The sequence below is a fragment of the Lolium rigidum genome, chromosome 2, assembly GCF_022539505.1.
Source record: "Lolium rigidum isolate FL_2022 chromosome 2, APGP_CSIRO_Lrig_0.1, whole genome shotgun sequence".
Classification (NCBI taxonomy): Eukaryota; Viridiplantae; Streptophyta; class Magnoliopsida; order Poales; family Poaceae; genus Lolium; species Lolium rigidum.
Window position 1 is genome coordinate 98,122,075 of NC_061509.1, and position 10,767 is coordinate 98,132,841.

The window sequence follows — 10,767 nt, forward strand, 5'->3', positions numbered from 1 at the left end:
CAAATTGTGGCCTGTTATCATCTGTTATCATTCTAATACTGCTAGATCATACTTTGTGAAACATTGATGACCCCCCTGTCTACCAGATCGAATCTGGTTGTGTTTTTGGGATATTTTTCATATTGAAAGAGATAATGTAGATTGCGCTGTTGGAAAGGCCAGTAAACCGTTAGGACTGGGTGTTTTCCGAAGCAGGACTGGGTGTGGGATGTCGTCAGAATCGGTTTTTTAGGAAAATATTGAAAACAAATATGGAGTGTTAAAGCCCCAAGCAAGATGAAAATAACTTTGTGGCATATTGCTCATGAATTTTCCTGTGCCAGCTAACTGTCTTATGTCTGTAGCACCATCAGTTTTAGTAACGGTGGCTCGAGGTGGGTAGTTAGTATCTACTGTCAGCAATGGTTTTGAATTTGCCATTGGAGAACATCAATTCTCCAATACTTTCATGAATTGGATCTTCCAAATTATGATGTCATGTTAGGATTTGATTGGTTAGCTCAACACAATCCTACACACCACTTACAGTGAAATTGATCCTTTCAGTTTAAATCGTAGAAGAGAGCTTGAGTGAAACTAAAAGTTTTTTTGCAATTTTAGGAGTCATAAAATTACTAGAGTGATGGTTGTAATCAACCTAATACGAAGAAGATCCTCTCATGATTGGCCCAGCTTCTACCGTGTTGCCTATGCCTATGGGCATCATGCTGATCAAGGAGGAATTTCACATAGCTCAAACTGTTGAATATGAATGCCTTTTCATGGCGATATGATCCTAGAAACATAGCAGCAAAGAATACATGCCTTGCAAGCTTTCAGTATTGGTTGCAGAAAGGATGTTCTGAAAAAATAGAGCTTCAGTGGGAGAGGACAAACTTACAGGGAGCTGTAACTTACAGGATATGGCCATGTCCACCGCCACCACCGCTCCTCCCCTCGCCGGCCTTGTCCAACGACACAGCCGCCGCTTCTCCCCTCGCTGGCCTCGACAAACGCCGCAGCCGCCGCTCCTCCCCACGCTGGCCTCGACCAATGCCGCCGCTCCTCCCCTCACCGGGCGCCTCCGCCGTCCCCTCCACCCCGCGCTGCCCTCCGTCGCGGAGATCGACGGGAGAGACCTCCCTGGACGCCGCCTCAGACGATCGCCGTCCCCTCCCCTCCGTCGCCGGGACCGGTCCGTCATCTTCCCCTCCCCTTCGACGCGGCTCCATCCCCTCCTTCCTCTTCCACTCCCCTCCGACGCGGCCCCATCCCCTCCGTCCCCTTCCACTCCCCTCCGACGCGGCCCCCTCCCCTTCGTCGCGGGGCTCGCCGGGAGGTCCGTGCCCTCTCCTCCGTCGCTGGGCAGACTACATCCAGAGAGAGTGAGATATGAGAGAGAGCGAGAGATGAGAGATTTTGGCGAGAACAGCACGAGAATATGATCAATTTTTTTTTGTTGCTTTAAGATTTGTGTAGTATCATCAGCTGATTTGGCCGCTTAAAAGGACGTTTGCCTTTTATAATATTCGCAAAAAATATCTGAGGTTCCGGTCCCATCGAATTTGGTTCCGGTCCCGTAATTTTGGTTCCGTCAGTTTGGTTCCGTCTAATTATCACCGTTAGATCGAGGCAGATAGACGGTTATTAAAAATGCCAATCACCCTAAAACTTGTATTCTTATTTGCAATAGTGAAATGAGGCTATGTGGTGATGATGACAGTTCTTGCGACTCACGTGACCTTGACGGCGCAAGTACAGCGCATGGCACCTTCGCTGCCGCCGAGCCCTCGCCGGTGGGAGGTGCCGTATACCTCTCTTGTCCCAGGCTGCCGAACAAGACACACTGCAATGTGGTTCTCCTTTTGCAGACGGAGAGCCATATTGAATTGATGCATCAGCTAAGATTCTTTTTAAGTTCGAACTGTTGAAAAGGGCTAGCCTATAGATCATAGACATGGGTTAGATGGGAACCCATAACTATTTTTAGATTAAATAGTGCACTAGGGGAGTTTAAACTTAAGACCTGCTGGTTTTGATATCATATTGAAGTGGTGCACTAGCTAAGTTTTGCAAAAGTCCAAACTGTTAAAAATGGCTGGACTATATATTCTAACAAGCTGACATCTGGTTCTCATGGATGACGCAAGGACGTCACTATTGATGTTTTCTTTAGGAACATCTAGTCCTGTCAATTGAGAACTAACTAGTTCTTAGTAGATCCCTGAAGCGGTCCGTTCTATTCGTGCTCTATGCTTTGCATGGAATGTTTGTCCCTTTGCCTAGAAGGAAAACTCAACTGCAACTTAGTTGCAGCTCTACGTGAGCACAAATCACGACATAATTGGATGATACAAGAGTTGACCAATATCTAACTTAAATCTCAGTCGGTCGAGAATTATCAAAACCTATTTTCAAATATACCTACAATTGTTTCTACAAAAAGATGATAATAAATCAATAAAAGAGTTTACACATTTGCTCATTCTAACATTGGTCACACATACTTCCTCCGATCCAAAATGGATATGGTGGATTTATCTAAACTCGAATATATCTATACACTAAATAGTGTCTATATACACCTAAATTTAGACAAATTTGTGACATTCTTTTCGGGGAGGAGGGAGTACATTATTTGTGCAAGTGTGGCCATGCTAACGTTTAACTGTTGTGCTAAAAAAATGTGGACCTAAAAAAGTGATATTTAAAAGTTTCTGCTACATATAATTTCCTTTTTAAAAGGCCTTGCAGGTGACGCAGCCTAGATTAAACAAGCTGGCAGCACCAGGAAAACGCACACAAATTAACAAAAACAAATATCAAGCAAAAAGGGAAAACCCATCCGTAGAAGCCTCACACTGTAGCATTTGGCCCATTTTGAAGAAAGGAAAGAGGCCCAGACACCTTTTTAAGGCTCAGGCAGTCAGGCTAGCTGATACGAAAAAACAGCAGTCTGCAAGAATCTTGATGGCTCAGATCAGATCAGACAGTAATCAAGTTAATTAAGATTTACTTAATTTTTAGACGACTGAGAATTATCAAATCTAATATTATTTTTATTAATGGTCGTCACCACTGAGACTTCTCCGTGACCTACCGACCGACTGAGTATTGATTGGTTAAATCAACATTACATACTACTTCCTCCATACAGAATTGTAAGACGTTTTAGCCATCTTATAGGTTCAGTCACTTTGTTTTGTATCTAATCTACTTATAATGTGTAGGTTCACTTCTTTTAGTTCTTCTTTTAGTTTGTATATCTAGTCTACTTTAAAAATATCTAAAACATATTAGTGCATGGAGGGAGCAGTTCACAACTTTGCGTGTATCTCCACACCCACATGACAGCCATGCTTTTTATTTTTTCTTGTTGCAATCCAGTTCGATGTGCAATAGATTAGCGCTGTCGGAACCGTCGAGTTGCCTTGCCATTCGAGATCTCGCCTGCTACACTAAGGCTGGTGCCAATGCATCACGCCCTATAGCCTCGTCACGTCAGCTTTTTCCCTCACTCTCACTCCACTCTCACCCCACTCTCACCCCACGGTGCCAGTGCACGGGCTATAGTGCCAGCTCTCACTTCTCTCTCCTCCATATCAGCATTTCTTTTTTAGATTACAACATTTAAAATAATGCAAGAAAATTATTTTATTCAACTAAAATTGTTACCGATTACATTATAAAAAAATTACATAAAAATTTGAAAAAAATACATAATCTAGGCATTAGCCCACACATGCTCAATCAAATCATGCTGGAGCTGTGTATAGTCCCTCATTTCGTTGTCTATCTGAATCCTGGCTGCTAGGCTTGGTGGTGCATTGTTGTGTATCGCAGGGCCGACATTGGAATCAACTGTCTCATAGATGTTCTCCAAATTTGTATCACGCTCATCGTCGATGATCATGTTGTGCAGAATGACACATGCACGCATGATCAACCCAAGAGTACGCCTCGAGTAGGAGCGTCCCGGAACTGCTAGAATGTTGAACCTAGCCTTCAGCACTCCAAAGGCACACTCCACATCTTTGCGCCAAGCTGATTGAGCAGCAGTGAACAGTCGATGATTTTCACTTTGTGGAAGAGTAACATCTTTCATGAACACCGGCCAGGAGGGGTAGATGCCGTCGGCAAGGTAGTAACCATAGTTGTACTCGTGTCCATTCACCGTGAAGTTCACTATGGGTGCTTCTCCCCTAAGCACATCAGTGAACAACGGCGAATGGTTGAGTACATTGATGTCGTTGTTGGACCCGGCCACTCCAAAAAAGGCATACCAAATCCAACGATCATACGACGCAACGGCTTCTAAGATTATGGTAGGGTGTTTGATGTCTCCCCTTGTGAATTGACCGGCATGCGCCACTGGGCAGTTCCTCCACTGCCAATGCATGCAACCGATGCTCCCTAACATGCCCGGAAAGCCACGCTCCTCGGCTTTCGCTAACGTACGCCGAGTATCCTCGACGAGTTGGTCGACGGCAAAATTGTTCCCCATAACAGTCAATGATGCCTTCACAGAATCTATCTAGACAATCTGATGAAGTTTGTCTAGCTAACTTAAGCCACTCATCTATCGTATCTGCAGCGGCTCCATAAGCTAATAAACGCAAAGCCGCAGTACACTTTTGTAGGGGGGGAAAACCAGCACGGTTGAGAGCATCAACTCTTTGGGTGAAATACGGAGAGTATTCACCCAATCTATCCACAATGCGTAGAAAAAGGGATCGCCTCATCCGATACCTTCGCCGAAAGAAGCTCGGAGGATAATTACAGTCGTCGGCGAAGTAGTCCTCGTAGAGCCGATCGTGGACACCCGCACGATCACGCCCGATGAACTCTCGGCGGCGTCGCGGCCGTCTTGGCTCCGCCTCGAGGTTGAGCATCGCCTCCTCATACTCCGCCCGGAATGCATCGATCATATCACCCTCCATTCTGTCGCTCGAACTACTGCTAGACGAAGACATGGCGTTGAGAGGAGTGGAAATGGAGAGTGGAGGAGATGAAGTGAGGTGTGGAATGAGTGAAACCAAATGGGGGTATTTATAGGGGGCGGGGATGAAATTTTGGGGTTTTTGGCATTTTTTCGAATTTTTTGAGCCAGCAACGGCTACCCCAACGGCTAGCTGACGTGGACGAATCAGATCGCGCCACATCAGCTAGCCATTACCCCCTCCCTCTCGCCCCGCCTCTCGCCCCGACCTGCCAACGCTGTCGCCCCCCTCTTGCCTCCCTCTCGCCCCCCTCTCGCCCCCAGCGCGGGCAGCAGCCGGGCAGTAGCGGGCGCTACCACCGGGCGGTGGATCCACCGCCCCGCGCTGCCGTCTCGCCCGCGTAGGGGCGGGCGGTACCGCCGCCGCTCCAGCCCGCGTTGGCACCAGCCTAATCTAGGGCACTCACGAGTCTATTCAAGATCTCGCCTGCTACACTAATCTAGGGCACTCACGAGTCTCCTACAAGATCCGTAGCAACGCATCCCACATTCCCGCTCGTGCTCTGTTTTCCTTGTAGTTCCCGTACTCGACATAGTGTATGGTTGCATCACTTAACTTGGGCTGGAGGGAGTATTGCATTTTGTTGGTTCACGTTGACACATGCTCGGAGGAGAAACAGCAAGCGCCGTGTAGCACAACTGGATCAGGGTTCACGGAGCAGGATAGGTTATAGGTACGATGGATTCGGCTGTTCAATCAATCGTGAACATAGTTCAAAATAGTAGGCTATAGGGGGCTATAGCCTTTTCCGCATGCGGCTAACTGCATTAGCCCGCTAAAAGATGTCAAAATCCTTAAATAGCCGGCTAGGGAGGCCGTGGTTATATCCTGTAGCCGGCTATTTTAAACATTGATCGTGAATAGGCCCAAATGCTTTCTTCTCACTTGGACAAAAGTATGAAGTACTGTACCAAAATTTAACGCTCTTATTGCTGGAAAAATGGTGGCACGCATGTGATTATCACAAAAGAAAAATGTAACTAGAATATCCAGTAGGTTGAGAGTACTGAGAAGCATATTGAGCCAAACCAACGAGTCATTCCACACCTACATGAAGCTTTTAAAGATTCCATTTCTGGTCCACATTCTTTCTCAGCGCAATATGGTTAATCTTAAAATCATATATATAACAGCGCACATGCAATACATAATTTTCTTCATTTTTTGCATCCAATACCATCGCTCACTACATAAGATAGCACCTCTTACAATCAGAAATAATGCAGATGGAGAGGCTCTATCAGAGTGTATGTGTCGATCAATTACAAATCAGTTACTATTGCGTGACAACTTACCAGGACCATAATGCTGAATCTACCATGCCAACATGACCATATCACACAACTTAAAGCTGAGAAATCATTACATCCAATGGTATCAATGTAAACACATACATCTGCTAATCTACAATTGATTACTAATAGTAACTATAACAAAGTTCTAAATATAAGTTCAGACAGCGGCACAAATGCAAAAGGTAGTATAAAGCACCTGAAAACATTACACGCTGACAACACAAACATCTCAAATTGTCCAAATTCAACCATCTCTTTGATTTATTGGATACTTACCAACCATACTGATGATAAACTAACCATCATATTCATCAGATAAGAAAATTTGCTAAGAAACCATAAACTAGTTATTGATTCGGATAGCATAGATAAATACACAAGGAAAGGAAATGCTTGAATTTAAAAAATTAAATACCACAAACTCCAGATCAAGAATGTAGATAACCGCCTCTGCTCTTACCATAGAGTGCAGGAATCCTAAATTTAGCCACTCTAAATACCACAACATCAATAAAAGGCAACAGTACATCATCTCCACAGGATTAAAGCGCTAAACAAGCTACTCCAATTGATCCAAATTAATTGTCGCAGATTTAGGCAAATGTTGCCTAAATCTGTCTAGGTTCATCGAACCTGCGACAACTAATCTGGATCAGAGGTACTACCATATAAGCCGTTTTAGCAAACTATTTTAGTTTCTAAAATGGCTTATATTATGGAACGGAGTGATAGTAGTTAAGGTGACTCGCTAATATTAAAATACATACTCCAAAGTAGATACTTAGCATTTAAACTCGACCTATATTTGCCCAATATGTTAACCAAGCACACATCTAGTTGGACTGCATGAAATTCCAGTATTTCTTCCGATAGATCAAAGTTCAACATATTACTGCTACCGGTTGTCAAGATGGGCAAGGTTGTTACTTCAGGACACTAAGAATCCCCAGAGAAAACATGTACGAATAAAAAATGTCCATTCTCGCATTGTATGATCAAGATTTAATATGCTTGTGAACACTCCTAACACATAGTCCATAGGAGCATTCTATAAATCATCTGTCATTTTTTGTAATATAAAGTTCTGGACTTTATGTATGCCACAAACTATGTTATGTCTATAATAAGTTTATGACAGTTTATGAAAAAGTAATACATAGTAAAGCATAATAATCATCTAGCTTTTGGAGACAAAAATAGCCACTCCCCCCGTCCATAAAAGGATGTCTCCACTTAGTTAAATTTTAGATGTATCTAGACCCGATTAAGTATATAGATACATCCAAATTTTGAAAAAGTTGAGACATCTTTTTTTTCGACAGAGGTAGTATATTATATTGGTTTCAGCTGAGCTGGAACATGCTTGTAGGGATGCAGCCTACTTGTGGAGCTTGAATGTCAACATGACCATATCACACAACATAGATAAAAACTCACTATGTCCAATGATATCATTATACACACATATATCTGATAATTCTACAATCAATTCATGAAATAACTAACAACAAAATTCTACATAATTCAAAGTTTAGACAGAAGCATAAATGCAAAAGGCAGCAATAAAGCGCCTGAAAACATTAGAGGTCTACAACACAAACAAGTCGAATCCTCCAAATTTGGCTCTCTTTGATTTATCACGTACTTTCCACCCATATAAATGATAAACTGAACACAATATTAATCAGATTTAAATATTTGCTAAGGGGACATTAACTAACCAACAATGAAGATAGAATAAATAATACACAAGGAAATAAAATACTACAAACTCCAGATCAGGAATGTAGATAACAGCCTGTGTTCTCATCGTAGTGCTCAGGAATCATAAATTTAGCCACTCTAAGTAACAACATCAACAAAAGCCAACATTAAGGCATCTCCACAGGATTAAATCACTAAACAAGCTACAAATATAGTAATCGTTAGGGAGACTCGCTAAAATTAAAGTTCTAGCAAATACCTGCACATTTAACTCTACCTATATTTAGCCCATATGGTAAACATAGCACAGATCTATTTAAGCTCCATGAAATTCCCGCATTTTTTCTGTTAGATCAAAGTTTAACATATTACTACTATTGATTGACAAGATGGGCAAGGTTGTTACTTCAGGACAATAAGAATCACCAGAGAAAACTTGTACCAATAGAAAAATGTCCATTCTCGCATTGCATGATCTAGATTTTATATGGTGCACAATAGTCGTAACTCATAGTCGATATGAGCATTCTGTAATGGACCTGCCATTTTGTGTTATGTGTAATATAAAGTTCTGGACTTGATGTATGAGACAAACTATATCATGTCTATATAATAAGTTTATGACAGTTTATGACAAACTAGTACGGAGTACATAGCAAGGCATGAGATTATCTAGCTTTCAGAAACAAAAATAGCTATATTTGATTGGTTTGAGCTGAGATGGAACAGGCTATAAGGATGCAGCCTGATCATGGAGCTTAATTAACAAGCCATGCATACCCTACTCAACAGCACAAGTAATCACAGTCAAGTCATATGATCTAAAACTGAGAACAGTATTGCCATTCCACCTTACTTATCTCCACCCTAAAGATGGAAACCACCCATATCCACTACCAGATCAAAATTCCAACACATCTTTCCTAACATCAAACATCTAAATTCTAAACATACTAGCGATAGCAAGCAGGAGTAGAAATGTACCGAACAGTCCAACGCAACACAGAGAGAACTTACACAATTTGCGAAGCCAACAATGATATCATTATTCCAACCTCAACTCACGAGGTGTTCACTTCCACGTATTAGTATAACCAATTGTAACACTAGACAGACATGATACAGATTGACGTACCAAAATGTGTTGTGTTACATTGCTCTGGGATCACTCCCAAATGGCCAGACATAAACCATCTCATCCCACCCAGTGCTTGCGAGCAGCCCCTCGGTGAGCACGCTCATGTCTATCCCGGCTACAAACTCGGTGTGGTGGGCGTACCTGGCAAGCAGGGCATCCTCTTTCCGGTAATCCCACATGCAGACCGTCATGTCATAGGAGCAGGACATAAGCATGCCCTGCCGGTGCGGCGAGAACTTGACGCGCTTGACGGCGTACCCATGCCCGGCGAGCTGGGCGAGGGGCGCACGCGGCGAGCGGACGTCCCAGACGCGGATGGACTTGTCAACGGAGCCGGTGGCTAGGATGGAAGGGTCGTACTTGTCCCAATCGAGGGAGAGCACCTCGTGGTCGTGAGCCGGGATGACGAGGGTGGGCGCCGGGTCGCGCACGTCCCACACGCGCGCCGTGCGGTCGCCGGACGCGGACGCGAAGACGTCCGGGTGGCGCGCGGACCAGGCGGCGGCGTATACGCAGTACTCGTGGCCGCGGAAGGTGCGGACGGAGGCGGGGCGGTCGGGGGACCAGAGCTTGAGGGTGTCGTCCCAGGAGGCGGAGAGGAAGGCGTCGCGGCGGACGGGGTTCCAGTCGATGCCGTGGACCTCCCGCGCGTGCTCCCGGAAGAGGCGGACGGGGTTCTGCGCGGGCGGGAGCGTGACGTCGAAGAGGCGCACGGAGCCGTCCCCCGACGCGGCGGCGCAGAGGGAGTCGTGCGACTCGGACCAGGCGCAGTCGAAGAGCGCGTCGGAGGTGGGGAAGGAGAAGAGCGGAGCCAGGCCGGGGCCGCCGGGGCCGGCGGCGGAGAGGTCGAGGACGAGGAGGTGGCCGTTGCCGACGAGGCCGAAGTGCTGCGATGTGGCGGCGAGGAGGCGGTTTTCGTGGAACGGGCTGAAGCGGACGGAGAAGCCCGGCGCCGGGGCCTTGAACGCCGGCATCGCGGCGGTGGTGTGGATCCGGGACGGGACGGGGATAGATGGGGGTTGGCGGAGGACTTGCAGAGACTCTGCCTTCGCGTTTTTCCGGGGTTTTTTCAGAGTATTTTTCTCCTGGTTGTGCTGCTGTGGTGTGGACTCTGAATCTGGATGGGGTTGTTCTGTTCCGGCAAGGAACTGTGAGCCCGGTTACGTCAGCGCAGAAGTGACTGTTTGGGCGTGCTTGCTCACCTTAGCAGATCCTGTAAAAAGGTTTAACTCGTCAAATAACTTTTTTTTGGGTTTTATTCTAAAATACACCGATCAAAACCTAAAACCGCAACCCGTAAATACACGTTTGCAGCCGGAGAAATCCGATTTGTGGGAAAAGAAAGTCCATAGAGCATATCATGTATTGGTGCGGCATAGCCGCATAATTCCTTGCGCGCAAACACATGAAATCTGCAAACTGAATGACAAACCAGGGTTTTGTATAGTTTTGAAAGGCATCCGACGATACGTGATATTATGCAAATGTTTTAAACAACCAAATTCATCGTGCATCTACGCGATCAGCTGCTAAACACGTCGCACTAATAGCCAGCAAACCAAAAGAGAAATTGTGATGCAGATCGATGAAGGATCAAGTCGTAGTGTCACCACCACCATCGAAACCGGCTCCTCGTTCTCCCTACGACGCG

At 45.2% G+C, this 10,767-nt stretch overlaps 1 protein-coding gene across 1 annotated transcript; it reads right to left on the minus strand.

Moving 5' to 3' along the window:
- Window positions 1-8,983: 8,983 nt before the first annotated feature.
- LOC124686970 (peroxisome biogenesis protein 7-like) lies at window positions 8,984-10,204 on the minus strand. Its single transcript, XM_047220834.1, has one exon. It carries the CDS (start codon window positions 10,088-10,090, stop codon window positions 9,128-9,130), a length of 963 nt encoding a protein of 320 aa, XP_047076790.1. The 5' UTR covers window positions 10,091-10,204; the 3' UTR covers window positions 8,984-9,127.
- Between the last annotated feature and the right edge of the window lie 563 nt (window positions 10,205-10,767).